The sequence below is a fragment of the Punica granatum genome, chromosome 2, assembly GCF_007655135.1.
Source record: "Punica granatum isolate Tunisia-2019 chromosome 2, ASM765513v2, whole genome shotgun sequence".
NCBI lineage: Eukaryota > Viridiplantae > Streptophyta > Magnoliopsida > Myrtales > Lythraceae > Punica > Punica granatum.
Window position 1 is genome coordinate 9536759 of NC_045128.1, and position 19788 is coordinate 9556546.

The following is a 19788-nucleotide window of genomic DNA, read 5'->3' on the forward strand; positions in this document are numbered from 1 at the left end:
ACTTGAGAGTGTGAGTCATTCTTTACGATTATGGGAACATTTTCGTTCACTGATTGAAGTTGTAGTAATACTTTCAGTTATAAAGTTGTAAATAATTTTTAGCTTTACAGATTGTGCAACCAAAAAGGCTTTTATATTTTTATGGAGAGCTCTAAAATCAAACATAATATAAATATCAAAGTGGTTTCAAAATTTTCTGTGATCATGTTGATTATGTTGGTTGGTAATTACCTCATGTGAAAGTGGAAAGGATAATCAACCTATGCAATTTAGAATCGGATAAACTCGACAAAAAGAACTTTCAAATTGAAGAGGAAATAATGTTTTGCTCAGCCCATGTTTATTTTGAAATTATCTTAAATTGAAGAACAAATAAGATTGTCAGCTTCTCTCTGGCTCGGATCAAGCCAATAATAATTAATAAAAAATGCATTTAAATCTTAAAATATATAATAACTGCGTAAGACAATTGTAATAACTTTTGAAAAAATTCTTAAATTATTCTACTTCACATTAATATGATGAGAAAAAATTTATAATATTTATTCAACGAAGAATAATTTTAGTAATTATTCGACTAGTTAACACCAATTTATCTGTATTATGCAATATAATTAGTATTTTCTCACATGACGAAGTAGGATGACCAAAAATTTCTCGATTTTTGAGAGTCATAAATTCAGATAGAAGGAAAAAAAAAGTTTTTTTTGGCGACAAAAAAAAGGGGTTTATTTGGCCGAAGGAAAAAAATAATTCAAAAAAAAACAAGAAGAAAAAGGAAAGTCCCGACTCCCGTTATTGACCGCGACCTTCCTTCCTCGCAGGTCGTCTGTTCATAAACAAATTGCGGATAAGATTGTCGGCTTCTCTCTCTCTCTCTCTCTCCGTCTCTTCCTCTGTTTTCTTCTACATTAAGAAGGGGAAGAGGATTGTTTTCGTTTGTGGCCTTCTTCCTCTCTCCTTCTCAAATCTCATAGCAAGATCAAGCATCAAGCTTCTCTCTCTGTCTCGCCCTCTCTTTCTGAGGTAGAATCGAATCGAGATGGCGACTAAATGTGAGATCTTCTGTGAGATCCTGATCGCCATTCTCCTCCCCCCCTTGGGCGTCTGCCTCAGGCACGGTTGCTGCTCCGTACGTCTCTCTCTCTCTCTCTCTCACATCAGTTTCCTCTTCATGTTGATGGGCTTGCATTGTTTGTTGGTCAACGTCTTCTGGGCAATCAAACATTTGTTCTCTAAACTCTAAAGAATAGAAGGGATTGTGGGTTTTCTCCATTAATTCTTGGGAGTAATTACAGCGGCGTCCTGTAAGTCGTGCTAAAATTTGAATCGGGTTCCTAAATGAATCAGCCTACATCAGTCCTAAATCCTATAGCATGTTACAGCATTCAGTGCAAAACGGCAAATTTCCGTTATTTCCACAGCATCCTCCGATTAACGAACATAACAGAAAATGGTCAGCTTGGACTAATTGTGTATGACATGCTAAACGGTTTAAGACCGATGTAGCCGAACTAGTTCATTTAGGATCTGGATTCAAAGTTAGCATACTTGTAGGATTTTCCTTGTAATTATCCCATTAATTCTTTTTCTTGACACTGTCTTGTGCTTGTTGGAAGAGAAAATTGGAACTCAAATTTCTTCGTAGTGTTAGCAAATTGGTTGGCATGACATGCCCCTCCTTGTTATCGTGAATTAGGAGAAAACGTGATGGGGGTGGCTATTAATTAAGCAAGAAACTGGAGAATTCACTGCATGATCTAAAATGAAGAGCTTTTGACTTGGTTTTACGCCCCGTTGCTTCTCAATGTTATTGCAGGTTGAGTTTTGGCTCTGTGTGCTGCTAACAATTCTGGGATACATTCCGGGTATAATCTATGCACTCTACGCCATTGTCTTTGTTGATCGCGATCAGTACTTTGACGAGTACAGGCGCCCTCTTTATGCCCCGGCGTAGCACCTATCTTCCCTTCCTGTCTATGGGTGGTATTAGCTGTTTCGACTGATGAATGTTAAAGCTACACTGTTCAGACTGCTACTGCTTTATGTATTATATTCAGAGTTTTGCTTGATTCATAAAAATAGCTTTCTTTATCTGTTCGGTTGGGAAATGCGACGATCTAGCTTGCTGGATCGTTACATCTATTGGGATTAATGGTTATCTACTGCATATTTGGGAGAGTTTTCTGGAAGTGGATTCTTTGTCATAATATAACTCATCTAAATGTTTTGAGCTTGTGAACGGAGACTTGGGCTTATGTCCCTTACCTGTTGCTCCTTATCCCTTCTCAGAGCTCATTTTATCTCAGTGAATTGATGATAGACGCTCTTCTATGTAACGAGCATATCTCACTCTGTGCCATCTGGAGTGATCTATGAGATCGACTCCTTTATCAGCTTGAGCTGAAGAAAGCTTGTAGGGGAGGAGGGGACCTAACATGAATTATGCCTTACGAGTTACGACACCAGGTTCTCTAAGAATATGTTGAGTTCCATTATACCTTACGATATTTATATCAAAGCAGTGCTCTTTCCGTGTCAGTCAGGGCTTTGTTGTCTCGTTAGAGTAGCTTCCTTGTCATATGCAGCAATGCATCAGTGCTGTATAACTGAATCTTTCAGGAGTCTGAGTGATGTTATGAGTTTCAGGGGTGGGGACTGAGAAAAATCAACTGAAAGTTAAGATCAGGGGCCAAAACTTCAGAGGAGGAGTTCCTATATGAAGGTCAGGGCGCCTTGTCTATTTCGGGTCTATGCATTATTGTTTCCGGAGTTTGCAGTTCCCATGGAGTAATAAGAGCGAAGTCCTGCAACAGCTTTCTGATTCCGAAAGTTCATGGAGGCATTTGTTCATGTCGCACTGCAAAATACCTTTGGTTACATAAGGTTTATAAACGATGTACAGCCAATGGACCAGGTATCAAGTTTGAGACTCTGGCGAGTTTAGTCCTGCTTGAAAATCTTTGCTAGATGAAGTAGCACGGTCAGTTTCCCGTGTCTTGCCATTAAGATACAGTTTCTTTGAGTAAGGTTTCCACTTGCAAATTCTTTCAGAATGATCAAGTTAACGTTCTGTATCTTACGATTCTGTCCCTATCCATTCGATGGTGATCGAGCACCAAGCATCCTAATCAGTTTTACTTCAAAGATTAAGCCGCTTCCTCTTGTTCATTGAATGTGGTATCAAACGGCAGCTTCGCCCTGCATTTCAAAAGCACTAAGCAAATCGATATATAGTTAACCACCGAACGCCAACAGCTTTCGCCTATATAGCTACCTTGCTTGCAGGAAGTAACCATCCACCACGACATAGTGTTTATCAAGATTTCACTTAATGGATCATGATCTTCTACAGCTATAAAATCAACCGCACTCAAACTCGTCTTAGCAAATGATGGAGTCTAATAGCTAGTACCGCCTGGGCAACGACTAGAGTCAAACTTGCATCAAGTTAATCGGAACATTAGTCGGAGTGACCCTCATGACACGCTTTTGCCTTTTCCGACTTTCAGTGGTCAAAAGCTGACATAAGGTAAACTTTAGTGGCCAGTAATGAATAAAACAAAAATTGACTGACTAAATTAAAATTAGCAGAGCATCATAAGCTATCGGATTCCCCAAGACAGCATTCTCTTCCGCCCCGACACCAAAGATGAGCGAACGCGAACCTGAGCCGGAGACCGCGGAGGAGACGAGCTCGTCGGCTGCCGTGTCCGGCGCTGACTGGGCTGAGCTGACGCACGAGTGCCTCGTCAACATCTTCTCCCGACTCACCGCCGCTCACCTATGGACCGGTCCCATGTTCGTCTGCAGGTCGTGGCACCGCGCCTCCACCGACCCGTCCCTCCACTCGGTCTTCGACCTCGAGCCTCTCTTCAACTCAGCTGCTGGGTCGGCCCGGTGGTGGCTCCCCGAGTTCGAGAGGAAGATGGATTCCATGCTGATCTCTGCGATCAATTGGAGCAATGGATCTCTAACGAAAATCAGTACTCGCCACTGCTCCGATCGCGCAATTAGCCTCGCATCCGAAAGGTATCCTCTCCATTTCCCTGATTAGGATTTCATTCATTTCCCGACAGTTAGATGCAAAAATTTTGATTTTTGAGCGTAATGATCTGCTTCAATTAAGAATTCCGCCTGTTCATCGGTCCCAATTTCATTTACTTGAAAAAGGAAAATCATGGATGCTGTCTGGGATTGTTTTCGGAGAACATCGATACTTACAGCTTCGCTCTTCTTAGGTCCAGTTTGGTATGCGGAAATGGAATGGAAAGAAATGTATTCTATATAGGGAAATGTAATTGTATCAGAGTCAAAAAATGTGATTTTCTTTATAATATTAGACTTATTTACCAATATATCATGTTATATACATTCTTAGATATATAAATTAAAAGAACATATACGATGGTTCACAATATATAGTATGAAATGAGAAAATGACCTTTCTTTTTCTTAATAGAGGGAATGCTCATTCCATCGAAATGAAGGAAAATGATGATAATGAGGGAATGTCATTTCCAACTTATGTAAGATACACTAATGAGAAAATGAGGTGCAATGAAGAAATGAGCATTCCTTTCCAATCCATTCCATTCTCGCGTACCAAACAGGACCTTAGGGTTTATGATGGAAAAGGTTACTGAAGGCTGTAAAAGCATGGTCATATGATAGTGTTGATTGTTTAGGTTGTGTTGACATTATCCCCCGAGTTGCTATTGCAGGTGCTTGAATCTTGCGTTTCTCTCGATCAAAAGCTGCCTGAATCTCACTGACAAGTCCCTCTCTCGAATAGCCTTTCGGTGCCCGAACCTCCAGGAGCTTGATGTGAGTTGCTGCTATGAGATATCCCATGAATCCCTTGCTCTGATTGGTCAGAACTGCCCGAACCTCCGAATGCTGAAGAGGAACCTTATGAATTGGCTCAACCCTTCTGAGCATGTGGGAATTGTTCCAAATGAGTACCTAAACTCTTGCCCGCAAGACGGGGACGTAGAAGCTGCTGTTATCGGGAAATACATGACCCGACTAAAGTACCTTGCGATCCGATTCTCGAAGTTATCAGCAAGAGGCCTCACCTCGATCTGTGACGGGTGCGTTGAGCTTGAATACTTGGACCTTTCAGGCTGTGCAAATTTGACGGGTCGGGATATCTCGAATGCATCGGACAATCTGAAGAGTCTGAAGGAGATTGTGAAACCAAACCTTTACATCCCAAGCTCAGTCTTTCACACAGAGATGTATGGGCACTGGAGGCTTTATGATGAGAGGTTCCAGACGGATGTATTCCGTATCTGATCGGGTGGGTTTTTCGAGGTGCAATGACTTGGGAATGCATGTTTGTACTCTTCTCTGCTCTGTAATTCTCCCTGCTTCATTGTAATCAATATAATCCTTATGCAAGAAGCATATCTGTGTTGGACAATGATTTGTATGCAAATCTATGGTAAATAGATCAATTTGCATTGCTTAAGCATATATACTTATCCAGTCTTTGCTGTGGATTCGCTGCTCTCGAGATCCTTTGTTGAGCTAGATATGATTTCTTTTAGCGCCTTCTGAGGTCACAGGAGTAGTTGTTTTGTATAGGAATTCTGGGGTGTTTGGTTTTTAAAAAAATTTCAACTCAACTCCACTCCACTTATTTTCAATCAACAATACAATTATCACTTTTTCTATTTTTTAAAAAAAATTTAACCATTCAATTTAATTTTTAATATTAAATTCTCTTAATTATTTATTACTTTCTTTCAACTATTCATTACTTTTTCACACTTTTTTTCATAATTCAACAATATAATCATTACAAATCAATTAAAATCAAAACTTAATTCAACTCAACTCAAAAATCAAATACATTATGCGGTCATGTTTTCTAATCTTGGCCGATTCTCTTATCTTATTCACTCTTAGCCGTGAATCTTGGTACTCCTATTTCATTGATAACGCCCCCTAATATCGGTTCTTTGCATTCCTATGCTTACCTATCGAATTTTGCGCTGAGGATTGCACGACATTGCATTGGATTTAGAGTTGAGTTGAGTTGAATTTTGGTTTTAATTGGTTTGTAATGACTGTATTGTTGAATTATGAGAAAAAGTGTGAAAAAGTAATGAATAGTTGAGATAAAGTAATGATTGTGTTGTTGAATTGTGAAAAAGTAATGAATAATTGAAAAAATTTAATATTAAAAATTGAATTGAATAATTAAAACAAATTTTAAAATTTTAAAAAGTAATGATTGTCTTGTTGAATTGAACATAAGTGAAGTTAAGCTGAGTTGAGTTGAAAATTTTTTAAAAAACAAACTCCTCCCCTTAGTTTTAGTTCCTCATTTCATGTATGTACGTTCTAGTTTGCTTATTCTAAAATCCCCCAAAAAGGTAATTTTCAATGTCCTAGCTCTTATTTCTCCTTCAGTGCAGGCCTGCTTCTGATCTACTATTACCAGTCGCTGTTCCGGCTTTTTGGATCTCGATCTTTCGCTTTTGGCATGGATAAAGAAACACGCGTTACTAAGGTCCCGTTTGGATTGAGAGTTAACTGATTTTAACTTTAACTTTAATTTTAACTCAACACACTACACGATAAAAATACACATTTTTCAATTCAAAAATTTTAACATTAACTTTAACTCAACATACTACACAACAAAAATACATATTTTCCAAGTCAAATTTATAATCACATCTCATTTGTCTTTTTTCACAATCAAAATCAAAGTAATTTTAACTCTGAATTCAAACGGCCCCTAAAGCCTTTGTTATTATTGTCTTGAATCAAGACATAAGAGATGGTCTTTCACAAAGTTAAGAGGGTAAGATAACTGAAAACGAAGGAGGAGTAAGAAGAGGAACATGAGCTAACACAGGACTCAATCCGTAATGAGGGACTGGGATAGTTGCCCTGAATCAGTAGGAGAGACCTATAGCGAGTAGTCCCGCAGCGATATGCTTTGCCGCCGTGGAGAGGACTGAAGCTTTAACAAGACTGGGACTCGCAGCACTACGAGTATTTCGAGGCCGTAGAAGATCTCCACCACCGTAACTCCCCTTTGCCCGCTTGACATTACTTATGACATTACCTGGGTTGTGAAGTTGGTCGGTTTCGTTATTAACTTCTCCATAGCTAGCTCCATCTGAATCACAGGCAAAACATATAAATGTGACTGAATTCTTTGGAGGAGTTTCACATGGTAGATGAGCAGGTGCAGAAATCAGGACGAACTTCGATAGTTTAGCTCTTTCCCTTCAGAGGATTATTAATGCACTGGGTGTACTAGCAATGGTGAAGGAAATAACTCAAGGAAACAGAAGACGGTCTTCAAGAGCTTACCGGGCAACACCTTGTCTTCGTTCTCTGAAAGCTGAGCCTCTCTAGTTTCTGGATTCGTAGCGCTGTCACAATTCGAGATTGAAGCAAGCTCATAACAAATGATTAGGAAGAACCAAAAGAGCAAAACTTTCTTCATGTCAATCAATCCAAGTGATTGGAGAGGGGACGAGGGATAGAGATAGGAGTTTTTGTGAGCTTTTGGCTAGCAAATTAAGCCACCTGATGAAAGATTATACTGCTCCAAGAAGGCATAGAGCTTAGCGCTTTCTCAATATGAACGCCTTGGAATAAGAATCCCCTTTTCTCTTACCTTTTCCTGTTGAGCATCTGCTCATTTCATGTGCTTATTTCTGCTATTTTATAGTTCAGCAAAAAAAGATTTAGCCCGGAGAGTATTAAATAATTATCTGCGTACTCGAAAGAATTTTAAATATCCGAGTTTTATCTTAATCTAAAAGTTCAATTATACATTAATGCACGGCATCTTATTCCAGTTCCTACTACTCGAATCTGCTTTGTGGGTCGCATTTAATTAACTTGTGGATGTTAATTAAGCTTTTGCTTTGTCGAGGAGAGGAGATCAAGAACAATGGCAAGAACATATCTTCTTTTCTTAGGGAACAGATTGATGCCTTGTTTGACATTTCTCTCCATTGAAAGGTGCGAATTCTCGTCCCGAAACACCTTTCCAATTAATCGACATCCTTTCGGTTAATGCATAATTGTGTTACATACAAAGTCCTGACATAACTCATACCGTAAAAGATTCCACATTTGCACTTTATTGTTACATCAATTGGTCCGGATTCATCTAGGCTGGCTATCTCCCCACACTTTCTTACAGTTGAGGCAAGCGATGTCATACATAACACTTGACAACTTACTGGATCTCAATAAAAGTGACGTATTTATATGGACATACACCCCTTAGGGATATCCATCACCTGTAATGGACATATATTTGGGTCTAAACATCCAAAATCTATTCCATCTCTCAAAATAAATAAGAAATTGTTAGGTGAAAGAAGATGAGAAAAGAGGCTCTGCTCCTATCTCATATATATACTCACATGCACATAACTAAGTATATCTGTTTTTACGGGGTCAAACTAATAATTATGACTATAAGCACATTATTGTAATATATTGTTTTTATCATATCCATATTGCATATGAACAAATATCTATGTAAAGGGAACAATGAGAGTTGGCTTAGGTGATTCGACACTTCTTTCCCCTCGAACAAAGTCGTAGGTTTAAGTTTTGTGAATAAAGAAAATCCAACCTTTAAGAGAGTTTTATCCCTCAATGAACAAATAGGTTACTGCAGGACTTCTAAATATCAGATGTTTCATTTGGAAAAAGTATCCATGTAAGATAAAGAAGTAGTAAATTTTCGTTTGAATGAAGAGCATGTTATCATGCTTCACAAGCTGCAGCAGGGGGGAGGAGTCTTCACGTGATGCTTGAAGCCCGGTGATTCGTACGTCTCAATATGGTCTATTTTGGATCTCTATCTTCTGGTTTTAGCATGATTAAAGAAACACAAGTCACTATAACCTTTGCTATTATTGTCTTGAATCAAGACACAAGAAATCGTCTTTCATAAAGTTTGAGGAAGGAAGACAACTGAAAACACAAAAGAAGGAAGAAGAGGAAGATAAGCTACGGGACTCAATCCTAATCAGGGACTGCGATAGTTGCCCCTGAATCAGTAGAAGATAGATATAACGAGTAGTCCCACAGCGATATGCTTCAGTGCCTTGGAAAGGACTGAAGCCTTAACAAGATTGGGACTCGCAGCACTACGAGTATTTCGAGGCCGTAGAACATCTCCACCACCATAAGTTCCCTTTGCCCGCTTGACATTACCTAGGTTGCGAAGTTGGTCCATGTCCATATTAACTTCTCCATAGCCATCTCCATCTGAATCACAGGCACAACATAAATCCGACATGATTCGGAATATTATCATGTGATGGTAGATGTTTCACGTACAATGTCATCTAATTTTTTTTCTTTTTTTCTTTTTTGCCTTTGTGAGAACTTCAAAACGTTGGACTAGCAATCGGGCAGGAAATAACTTGAAACTGCACAGAAGGGAGAACGAGAAAGAGGTAACGAAAGACTGGCTACAAGAACTCACCGGGCAACAGCTTGTCATCGTGCTCCGGGAGCTGGGCATCTCTAGTTTCCGGATTCGAAGAGCTTTCACAGTTCGAAATTGAAACAAGTTCACAATAGATGATTAGGAAGAGCCATACGAGCAGAACTTTCTTCATGTCGTTCAATCGAAAAGATCGCAGAGGGGAAGAGAGACAGAGATAGGAGTTAAGGCATCTGATGAAAGATTATATTGCTCCTAAAAGCATAAAGGCTAGAGGTTCTTAACTTGAACAACTTGAAAAGAGAATCTTTTTCCCCCTCTACTTTTTTCCTGTTGGGCATATGTTCATTTCATGTGCTTATTTCTGCTATTTTTCTTGTCCACAAACAAATTAAAAGCCCGGAAAATCGTTAAGTAATTATCTGCATACTCGAAACAAATTTAATATTTGAGTTTCATCTCAATCTAAAAGTTCAGACAAATTCACTTATGCACAGCATCTTCTTCCAGTTCCAACGGGACGTGTTTAGTAAATTCATTGCGGACACTAATTAAGCTCTTGCTTTTCCGAGGGAGAGGAGATCAAGAACAATGTGAAGGGCATATCTTCTTTTCTAGGGGACAAGAACAATGTAAATTGATTGATGGATGATGCCTTTCATTGGGCAATCTCCTGTTCTTCTTCTGGAAAGGTGCAAATTCTCATCCCGAAACATCTTTCCAATTAAATTTGTTGTTGCATCCATTGATCCATCCATCATTCAAATACACAATTACGGATTCAGCCGAGCTGGCTATATTCTCCCCCGACTTTCTTACAACTGAGACAGACGACTATGTCTCGTTTGTATGTAACACGTGACAACTTACTGGATCTTAATAAGACGACATATTTATATAGACATACAGCACTTGGGGATTCAATCGAAGGCTAATGGATATTAATTTGGGTCTAATCATCCAAAATCTACCCCTTTTCAAGATTAATTGAAAAGGAAAAAAAAAACAAGGAAATATATAAGAAATTGTGACCCTTGGTGGAAATTAGAGAATGACTATAATTCATTATAGTAAGTGGAGAGCCCTAAGGAGAATAGAGGAACAAAGGAGGGAGGCCATGACAGAGAATGCAGACATCTCCACAGTCCTGAAGGCAGAGGAAGAGGAAGAGGGAGTGGATGTGGATGTGGTGCTGCCACGTGGCAAAATACTCTTGGCTCTCTTCAACTGAACCCCATGGATTACTAGCTTCCTTCCACGGACGAAGCTGCTGGGCATGTGGATCTGCAGGAGCTGGTTGTGATCAGTGTGGCCCGGCAGTCCGCCGTCGAGCGAGGCCCCGAGAGCACGATGAGCCTCGTGAGCAGACATCAATGGAGATAGAGATAGTACCAAGAGAAGGATGAGGAGGGCTAAGCTTCTTAGCTCAGCCATGGCAAAATTTAGTTTGGTGGATAAAGATGAAACGGCTTCATGCCTATCTCATATATATACAAGGCACATGCAAAAAGAAGCAAACCAGTAAGTATGACTGTGAGCACATTATTGTGCATATATTGTTTTTACCATATGCATACCACATACGAACAAATTATATCCATGTAATGGAAATAACGTGGCTTTGTTCAAGTAATTTGACACCTCCTCTCTTGAGCCAGGGCCCAGTTGGCTCGAGTTTTGTTAATAGAGATAAGTCACGTTTGGGAGAACTTTATCTTTCAATTGAACAGTTCAGCTTGAATCTAGATCAGTCGGGTGTATTGGACTTCCAAATATCAGAATGTGCATTTCAAAAAATATCTATGTATGAGGTAAATTTTCGTTTGAATGAAGAGCATGTTATCATGTTTCATAAACTGCAGCCAGAAGGAGTTTATGCACAACGCTTGAAGCCTCGTGATTCTCATGTCTCAATATGGTCTATTTGGGAACTAACAATTTTCCGAAAGTCACATACCCCTGGTTAAAAAAAAAAAAAAAGGTTTGATTTGTCTGAGTACATCCGTATTGGTAGGAGAATCACTAAAGGACATCGGTCGAGGAGAATAAACCTACGATAATAATAGTCAATTTCTGACAGAAAAGAGAGGAAAAATGTTTGATGATAAAAATTGGAAATCAGTATCGACCGAATTGAAATAGCTTGAGAATGTTTTAACTCGTCTATTCTGAAATAATAATCTTATTTAACTCGGTGCCTTTGAATTATCAGAGGGAGTGGGCAGGTCGGCAGTCAAGGACACGCGTTTGACTGTTTGTAAGAATTGAACTTGGTTGTCTCATGTGGATCCACACCATAAATTGATTACTGATTGGACGCCACCTGATATATTTAAAATTTCAATGAATTCGACTAATAGATTTAAATGGGGTTGATTTATTAAGAGATGACTCGGTTTAATTTCGCAATCGAATTTTAAAATTTTAACTCTAATTTTAACTTTACTCACTACATAACAAAAATCAACTCTTCAAAATAAAAAAGATGGGGCTCATAAATAAATTCACATACAACTTCATTATACTCAATTCAATTTTTAATACTAAATTCTCTCAATTATTCATTACTTTTTCACATTTTTTTCTCATAATTCAACAATATAATCATTACAATCCAATTAAAATCAAAATTCAACTATATTCAATTCTAGAACCAAACACACTATTAGTCTTTCTTTTTCTCTATCACAAGGAATACCCATGAGTCTGTAGTACAATGAAATATAAATTCTAAAAATTAATAAAGGGCCATAGGTAATTCCACCAAGTATCAAATATGGAACCTATTGATTATTAGATAATGACGTGCACCAATGTGTTATAATTAGACCCTCTTTTTAGTCCTTTTTTTGGTCGCAAGTTTTTCTCTTTTATTCAATATACTTAGGTTGTGTTTATTTGGGGTTAATTTTAAGTGTTGAAAATTAAATACTGAAAATTTAATAGCTAAATAGAATAAATGCTTAATTGATTAAGTGAAGAGTGATCGATTGGGTAAAAATTATAATTGCAGAAATTATGTTTACATAAATGCTCAATACTTTAACATCTTTTTTCCTTTTTCCCACATTTTACTTTAATTTTTTAAATTCAGAAAATTTAAAAATTGAAAATTGCAAAATACAAAAAAGGATCGAGGGTTTTCATATCGGAGAGGGAGGGGGCGTTTGCGGTGCCATCGTCGACCACCATCTCCACAGAGGAGATCGAAGAGAGGGGGGACGGTAATCGAGGTGGTGGTGACCTTGATCCTGGCCACCACCTCCACAGATGAGGTTGCCAATGTCCTCTGAGTTCGCCGGCGACCTTCTCTATGGAGTCGGTGGCCTATGACGTCGTCGCAAGCGCCCCTCCCTTCTCTCTCTTCTGCTAGTGTGAAAATGCAAATGGAGTGATTTGCAAATTATGTAAAAGGTGAGGGGCACCGCCACAAATTTGATAAAATTGCTCTCTGTTTAGCGATTTAGCAAAAACAACCGCTAAATGATTAAGTAAGTTCCTATTTATTTACTCATTCAGTACTTTTTTAACTTACTCATTAAGTTAAGTCACTTTTATTTGTGTCTATCAGACAATTTTAATCCAATTAAGTAAATTTCAACACTCATTTGGAGTAATCAAACACAGCCTTAGGAATCAAATACTCATCGCTTTTAGACCCCTACAAGTCAAATAGCCATGCACGCCCAACAAAAGAGACGCAGGCCCAATATTGGCTTGCTGGCCGAAGAAGAGAAAGCGAGTAGGCCCAAAAAGGGGAAAAGCATGACAGGATCAAGTGAACCAAAACAAACTCGTTAAGCTTGCAAAAGCCAATGTACATCAACTCTTAGCTCACAATGAGACACCCTAAAACAGTCCTTTTCTTCTTCAGATCTTTAAGAGCTAAGAGGTACCCTTAAACAGTAGCTCGAATAGCTGCCCATATTTATTCCCTTAAAGGGAAGGCTATTCATCTGCATGTAGTTTCCTTATCTATTACAGTTGTTGTTACCCTCCCTTTGAGATCTCCTAGTAGCCCAACTGAGCTCAAAAGTGCAATCCCCACCATCGCGAGTCAGTGCGAAACTTTGTACCAAATTTGCCCAGTGAAAAGGCGAGATTTCCATATCGTTTTCTTCGTCACAGCAGAAGTTGCAAATTGCATTCAGTGTGGCTTGTTTGTTTTGAACATCAAGTTTACTGATGAAGCTATATGACTTGTTATATTTGAATAGAGAACCACACCAGTTTTATGCCATTAGCAACCATAAGTGCCTTAGCCCTTAAAGTAAGACACGAAGTACTGGAAATGGTGAAGCTCTCTTCCTTGTTGGCAGCTCATGTAAACATTATTTCCTCTAAAGATTATCAGCGAACTCGAATGAGGCAAAGGTGGTTGGAAATAGGGCCACCACCGAGCAACGAGCGCCGATCCCTCACTCTCTCTATCTCTCTCTCTCTCTCTCTTCCCTCTCTCCCGTTGTGTTGGGAGAATGGGATTAATTTGCAATTAGTAAAAACCATGGAGGCATCGCAATTTTTAAAAATAGCTGATTAAGATGAGTCGCTCATTTTTTTTATCTAATAATGAAAAATCAATTAAGCGCTGAAATTTTAATTTTACTATTAATTGGTGTTATGGAAATTCATTTTAAGTGCTCAAAGGTAAATTGTAGTATTTAATTTGTATAATCAAACACATACTGACTTTTTTAGAATTCAACACATTGAGTTGATATATTCATGTACACAAAGAAAAGGAAAATGAAAAGAGATATTAAATCTAAGTCGAGGTGGTATTTGATAACTTGAATTGAATACTGAAATTATCAAGCTTGTTTTGTAAAATAAAAATAAATTGACTTAATTATTCTATATAACTATATATATGGAATCACCGAAAAAAATAAATAAATATATATATATATATATATATATATATATATTTTACACACTGAACAATTGAGTTATTGTACACGCACACAATTTTCTCTTTTAGTTGAAAGCCTAAAAATATTGCTCGTAAAGAAAGCCTAAATTTTAATTTATTTGCATCGGCGCCCCATTTATTATATAATTGCAAAGAAGTCTCATTTCATAAATTTGCATCAGTGCTCTCAATTTCAGTATAATTGCAAACATGTCCCCATTCTTGCACAAGACAGAGAACACTCTTTGCTCACCTGCTGCAGCATTGGACACTGTCGCATTTGTTATTGCCATTGTCTGCTCCCTCCCAATCCCCCTTGTCCCTTTCTCCTTCCCATGTCTGTTCCCAAGTATTATGCTCCTTAATCACCATTGCCTTCCTTATTAGCCCCCGCCCTCCCTCCCTTCTCCCCTTTTATGGCGTTTTCCTGTGCCAGGATCGATCCCCTCCATCTGACCCACCTGTCCCTCACCCCCTTTTCCGCTTGCCCATGTCGGCCCTTCTTTCATCGGAATGCCCTAATCCTCAGCCGGCCCTCAAAATTTCATCTTCGCCTACTCCTGGATGGACCCAGAGGTGCTCTTTGCTCCCGGGATCGACGCTGGAGTACTTCGCGTTACCGCCGATTGTTTGCCGTGGTCGGTCAAGCTGACACTGGCCAGCGCAGTGAGGACGATGCCAATCAGGTCGGTTCAGTGCATATATAATCTCTATCCAATTGAGTGAATTCGGATTGAACAATGTTGTTTGGAACAATGTTTGATAAATTAAGCACTTAATTAGTTGAAGAAAGACATGTATAGGAAGAGAGTAGGAATGATAAGGGTGACAAAATGTTTTGTAAGGGAACTTAATTAGTTAAAGAAAGAAATGTATAGGAAGAGAGTAGGAATGATAAGGGTGGCAAAATGTTTTGTAAGAGATTGAAAGCAATGGCTTATTTCATTAAGTTAAATTTTTTTGCTTACGACCATTATCTTTCATCTTTCTCTTTCTCTCCTATTCATTTTCTCATGTAACTAACTTATAACTAATTTTTTAAGCACTTATTTAATTAAGTTGTAAACAAACACAACCTTAGCTATTATTGATTAATTATTCTTCTGTTTTGTCATTGGAGTAGATTTCGAGTAGTACTAGATATAGTTACAGTCTGTTTCCAATTGAATGCTATTGTTCTTTTCCCTTATTACCAAAAAAGTTGAAATTTTGGGTTACATTGAGCTAATATTCTTTTTCCATGTTGTTCTTCAATCATAGTGATTATAGGACTCTAAGTAAAGGTTGAATTAGTCATGAAATCCTGGTCAATTGCAGTATTGAGATGGATAGCAATTCAGTGGACAATACTAAGTATTTTGTAGTTGACTGGTTATAATGATATCTTAGTCCCGGACTTTGAGACACTCGGGAGGTCTCTCTGTGAACTATGCCTGCTTTTTGAGTAGACCCTTCCTCCTCCTCCTATAAATCCTAAGGCATAAAGGAAAATTTGAAGTGAAGAATCATCGGAGGAAAAGTTCTATATGCTCAGATATAAATATTCTTGTAGTCTAGGAGGAACTTGAACAACGATAATATATGGGGTTATCTTTTCCAGTTGGTTCTATAATTTTTTATGCAAATTATTTTCTTTAGGGTTCACCATTATTGTAAGATTTCTTCTTATTCCTTTAGTATAAACACTGTCATTTGAAGAAAAAGCCAGTTTGGCAATGAGCCAAGTGAATATATCATTGATCTACTCTAGGAGACAGTACTTACCGCTCAAAGTCTAAAAGATGATGGTGTTCAAGCTGTATTGCATCAGGAACTTCCTCAATTTGGTGCTCAACTAGTATTATATACATTAGTGCAGCATTGTTGATTGCACAATGCCAAACAGAAAAGGCTGAAATGGGTATGTTGTAGGAAGCCAACGAGGGCTACCACTCTTCGGTAAAAGGGGACTCCAACGTAGAGAGTCAGCAGAAAGCGAGTCAACTGAGAAAGAGGGTTGTCTTTGGCCTCGGTATTGGGGTCTCTGTTGGCGCGGTTGTATTAGCAGGAGGTTGGGTTTTCACTGTGGCCCTCGCAGCTGCTGTTTTCATAGGCGCACGCGAGTATTTCGAGTTGGTTCGGAGTCGTGGGATTACAGCTGGGATGACCCCTCCTCCTCGATTTGTCTCTCGAGTTTGCTCAGTTATCTGTGCCCTTATGCCCATACTCACATGGTAAGATTGATCTTCTTTTCCCTTAGCCAATAGTTTCATTGGCATCTATCAGCAGTTAGACTTTATGCTTCTCAACCATGGCCTCCCAACAAAGGGAAATTTGATAAAGACAGGTTTTGTTGCATAATAAAGTCGTAGTTTTATGTTTTGGAAGCATATTTCCCTCAAATCTATAATTGACAAAATATTTCCTCGTCATAACAAAAATCTATTTAATGATTGACTTCTTTATTGGAAATTCAACTGCTGAAATGTTTTTCTGTTCATTATAGGTACTTTGGTCACATAGATGTGTCTGTAACATCTGCTGCCTTCTTTGTCGCTATTGCGCTGCTTTTACAAAGAGGGAACCCGCGATTTTCCCAGCTCAGCAGTACAATGTTTGGGCTATTTTATGTAGGCTACCTCCCTTGTTTTTGGGTTAAGCTTCGGGGACTAGCAGCACCAGCACTCAACACCAGTAAGATCTTATTTTTGTTGTTGATATATATATATATAACAATTTCATGCAGTGAGCTCCGTTTTGCTCTTTTAGCTTAGTTTCTTTTTGAGTCTATTGGACTTGGATATAGGATAGCATCTGTGCTGCAAGGATTGAAAATGCAAAACCTCATGCACATGAAATTTGTATTGGAAATCCTCAGTTTTAGCTGCTTGTGATTTTGGGTTAATAAGTGAGAATAACAAAGTTACTGATTCTTATTAAGTTGTGTCTTGCAGGAGAAACATAGGTGTGGTTGCTGTTTTTAGCTTGTGGGCTGTTTAGAAAAGTTACTGTGCGAACAGCTAATTGTGAAGACGCCAAAATTACATGTGATAACAAATTAACCATTAATAGTCTAAATTACAGAGGCAGATGCAAATAATATATATTTGTATCTATTATGACAATTATATAATTTCACTTATCATATTAATGTCAGAAGAATCCTGTTGAAGTTAGATTGTAGTTGCAAATCAGAACTAACTCTTGGGTTCTGTAGCATTTCGGTTCTGAAATTATGGCTGCGTTCTCAGTGAGTATATGTCTTAGAAAATTACGGCCTTTTGATCTTTCATATATCATTTATTTGGCAGGAGTAGGAGCAAGGTGGCCCATTCTTCTCGGGGGCCCAGCCCATTGGACTGTAGGCCTTGTTGCGACATTGATTGCTATTAGCAGCATAATTGCAGCAGACACGTATGCGTTTCTTGGTGGCAAGGTGACGTCTTTGGAAAATTCCTCATTGAGTTTTCTAGGTCCATGCTTTAGATATTCATGGAAAATTCTCTCTTCATTGTAGTAAAAATCTGGTCTTTGCTACTCCTGCAAGAAAACCTTTAAAATTTTGTATTCTTGGCTGGAAGGCTTTCGGCAGGACGCCGCTTACGAATATTAGTCCCAAGAAGACATGGGAGGGTACCATTGTTGGCCTAGGTGGTTGTATAGCTACTTCTGTGATACTATCGAAGATATTCAACTGGCCAACGTCTGTGCTTAGGTAAGAGTAGGCCTACCACTTTCCCATCTTCATGCTTCTGCTGACAAGTCGCTTGGCTTGGCATGACCTTGCACGTACTTGGGTTCATGGATTTGTTGGGGGTGTTCTTGGGGCTGGAGTAGGCTCTTCAGGAACATTTTTCATGGGGGGAAAAAGAAAATAAGAAATTGGGTAATTGCTTGATAAATCGGTGCAAACCTAAGACTGTTTATGCTGTTTATAGAAAGGTAATTATTGATGTCCAACCTTTTATTTGGCTAACTCCCGATTGGCTGATTATTCTGCTAGTCGCATACTCATTTTCTGTGTGTGCTTATGAAAGTGCTCTCTTTCGGGTCTTCCAGTGCAATACCCCTGGGATTCTTGACCTTCTTAGGGTCAGTTTTTGGTGACCTTACCGAGTCAATGATCAAGCGGGATGCTGGGGTAAAGGATTCCGGCTCTCTTATTCCAGGACATGGTAGCTACTTCTCTCACTGTGATCCCTATGATTTTTCATTTGTCTCTTTTGTCTGTTTACTGAGAAAATTTGCTGTGTCCTTGCATTTTAGGTGGGATATTGGATAGGGTTGACAGCTATATATTCACTGGCGCACTCGTGTACTCTTTTGTCAAGACCATTCTTCCTCTTTACGGAGTATGAGATCGAACTCTCGAGCAACGCTTGGTAAAGGAGCCCTTTTGTTGGTTACTAACTGAATTGAAGCAGGCGATTGTCAGCAAATAGGGTCGACCATAGGGAAGAATGTAGCTGATGACCATGAAATGGAGCTATTGGTCTCTATCAGGCAACGGCAGTTCGGATTGGCCTCTATCATGTATGCTGTTTCTTGGTCATTATTTTCTTATTTTATAGTTCTTTATGATTTCTGATGTTCCGCTTCAATAAAACAAATTCCGAGGTTAGTATTCTCAGTCGGCAATTCTTTTTTTCCTTTTCCACTTACTTACAGAAAGAAAGCTACTATTCCCAGATTTGGTTGTGGCTAACCAAATTTTGAGTTGGTTCAATTCATTTGACTCGGATAACATGAATGACATGAACAGAATGGAGTGGGATCGTCCCATTCAATAGAACAGTCCATTTGAAGTCTGAGGATATAAACCCGAACATCGATCAAGTATATGCGTCTTTATGGGCCTTGGGGCCCACCCTTTGACTTTGTATAAGTTATTTTGTTTTGTTGTGAAAAAAGAGTGATAAATGGAGCCACCCTTGACTTTATATAAATTATTTTGTTTTGTTGTGAGTAGAATTAAGTTAAAATAGATTTTAAAACCCTACTTTGAAACCAAACAAGTCTAAGTCATTTACTTCACGTTAGGATATATATTCATGTTGACAAAAGATGACTGTTCAGATTGAATATACAACTGTTGATCCTTCAACTGGGCATTATGTAGGTCTTTGAACTCGATAATTATCTAGAATTTCATTAATGGGAGTTTCACATTAACTAACCCTGGTAGATCGCTCTCGAACAAAATGCCTCAATTGATCCCGGTTTGATATCGAGGGGTTAATTTCATGGACGCTTGTATGGTATATTGCGGATATGGTAATAAGTAGGTTTGGCAGGGCGGAAGGCAAAATCCTCCCCACTCTTATGAGAGAATTGTACCTTGCCAAATTGGTACCGACTTTTTTGTTTTACGTATGCGAGATGGAGCTCCTGATTTGGCTTCGTTATGAGATTCCGAAGCGAAGGCAAGGTTCGTATCCATTCGATAGAGTCAGAT

The 19788-nt window shown here is 38.7% G+C and overlaps 5 protein-coding genes across 5 annotated transcripts; 3 read left to right on the plus strand and 2 right to left on the minus strand.

Annotated features, from left to right (window-relative positions):
- The first annotated feature begins 829 nt into the window (after positions 1–829).
- Positions 830–2281, plus strand: LOC116196129 (UPF0057 membrane protein At2g24040-like). Its single transcript, XM_031525694.1, has 2 exons — positions 830–1132; positions 1820–2281. Exons 1-2 carry the CDS (start codon positions 1043–1045, stop codon positions 1955–1957), a joined length of 228 nt encoding a protein of 75 aa, XP_031381554.1. The 5' UTR covers positions 830–1042; the 3' UTR covers positions 1958–2281.
- A 1330-nt stretch (positions 2282–3611) lies between these two features.
- Positions 3612–5482, plus strand: LOC116196128 (F-box protein SKIP1-like). Its single transcript, XM_031525693.1, has 2 exons — positions 3612–4032; positions 4725–5482. Exons 1-2 carry the CDS (start codon positions 3653–3655, stop codon positions 5296–5298), a joined length of 954 nt encoding a protein of 317 aa, XP_031381553.1. The 5' UTR covers positions 3612–3652; the 3' UTR covers positions 5299–5482.
- Positions 5483–6735: 1253 nt separating this feature from the next.
- Positions 6736–7650, minus strand: LOC116193560. The gene is made up of 2 exons (XM_031522304.1): positions 7336–7650; positions 6736–7138 (listed from the first exon to the last, which is right to left on the minus strand). The coding sequence occupies exons 1-2, from the start codon at positions 7469–7471 to the stop codon at positions 6912–6914; spliced, it is 363 nt and encodes a 120-aa protein (XP_031378164.1). The 5' UTR covers positions 7472–7650; the 3' UTR covers positions 6736–6911.
- A 1235-nt stretch (positions 7651–8885) lies between these two features.
- On the minus strand, positions 8886–9683 carry LOC116193561. Its single transcript, XM_031522306.1, has 2 exons — positions 9482–9683; positions 8886–9261 (listed from the first exon to the last, which is right to left on the minus strand). Exons 1-2 carry the CDS (start codon positions 9615–9617, stop codon positions 9047–9049), a joined length of 351 nt encoding a protein of 116 aa, XP_031378166.1. The 5' UTR covers positions 9618–9683; the 3' UTR covers positions 8886–9046.
- Positions 9684–14637: 4954 nt separating this feature from the next.
- LOC116193735 (phosphatidate cytidylyltransferase 4, chloroplastic-like) lies at positions 14638–19061 on the plus strand. The gene is made up of 7 exons (XM_031522480.1): positions 14638–15040; positions 16266–16567; positions 16840–17027; positions 17645–17769; positions 17915–18048; positions 18393–18508; positions 18600–19061. The coding sequence occupies exons 1-7, from the start codon at positions 14771–14773 to the stop codon at positions 18689–18691; spliced, it is 1227 nt and encodes a 408-aa protein (XP_031378340.1). The 5' UTR covers positions 14638–14770; the 3' UTR covers positions 18692–19061.
- The last annotated feature ends 727 nt before the right edge of the window (positions 19062–19788 follow it).

Excerpts from the sequence above, each read along its gene's own strand:
- LOC116193560 (XM_031522304.1), bottom strand. The coding sequence starts at position 7,471 with ATGAAGAAAGTTTTGCTCTTTTGGTTCTTCCTAATCATTTGTTATGAG. Across the intron at positions 7,139-7,335 it reads CGAAGACAAGGTGTTGCCCG|ATGGAGCTAGCTATGGAGAA; the intron begins GTAAGCTCTTGA and ends CCTGTGATTCAG.
- LOC116193735 (XM_031522480.1), top strand. The coding sequence starts at position 14,771 with ATGGCGTTTTCCTGTGCCAGGATCGATCCCCTCCATCTGACCCACCTG. Across the intron at positions 16,568-16,839 it reads CTTATGCCCATACTCACATG|GTACTTTGGTCACATAGATG; the intron begins GTAAGATTGATC and ends TGTTCATTATAG. Across the intron at positions 18,509-18,599 it reads CTCTCTTATTCCAGGACATG|GTGGGATATTGGATAGGGTT; the intron begins GTAGCTACTTCT and ends CTTGCATTTTAG.
- LOC116196129 (XM_031525694.1), top strand. The coding sequence starts at position 1,043 with ATGGCGACTAAATGTGAGATCTTCTGTGAGATCCTGATCGCCATTCTC. Across the intron at positions 1,133-1,819 it reads TCAGGCACGGTTGCTGCTCC|GTTGAGTTTTGGCTCTGTGT; the intron begins GTACGTCTCTCT and ends ATGTTATTGCAG.
- LOC116193561 (XM_031522306.1), bottom strand. The coding sequence starts at position 9,617 with ATGAAGAAAGTTCTGCTCGTATGGCTCTTCCTAATCATCTATTGTGAA. Across the intron at positions 9,262-9,481 it reads CGATGACAAGCTGTTGCCCG|ATGGAGATGGCTATGGAGAA; the intron begins GTGAGTTCTTGT and ends CCTGTGATTCAG.
- LOC116196128 (XM_031525693.1), top strand. The coding sequence starts at position 3,653 with ATGAGCGAACGCGAACCTGAGCCGGAGACCGCGGAGGAGACGAGCTCG. Across the intron at positions 4,033-4,724 it reads ATTAGCCTCGCATCCGAAAG|GTGCTTGAATCTTGCGTTTC; the intron begins GTATCCTCTCCA and ends TTGCTATTGCAG.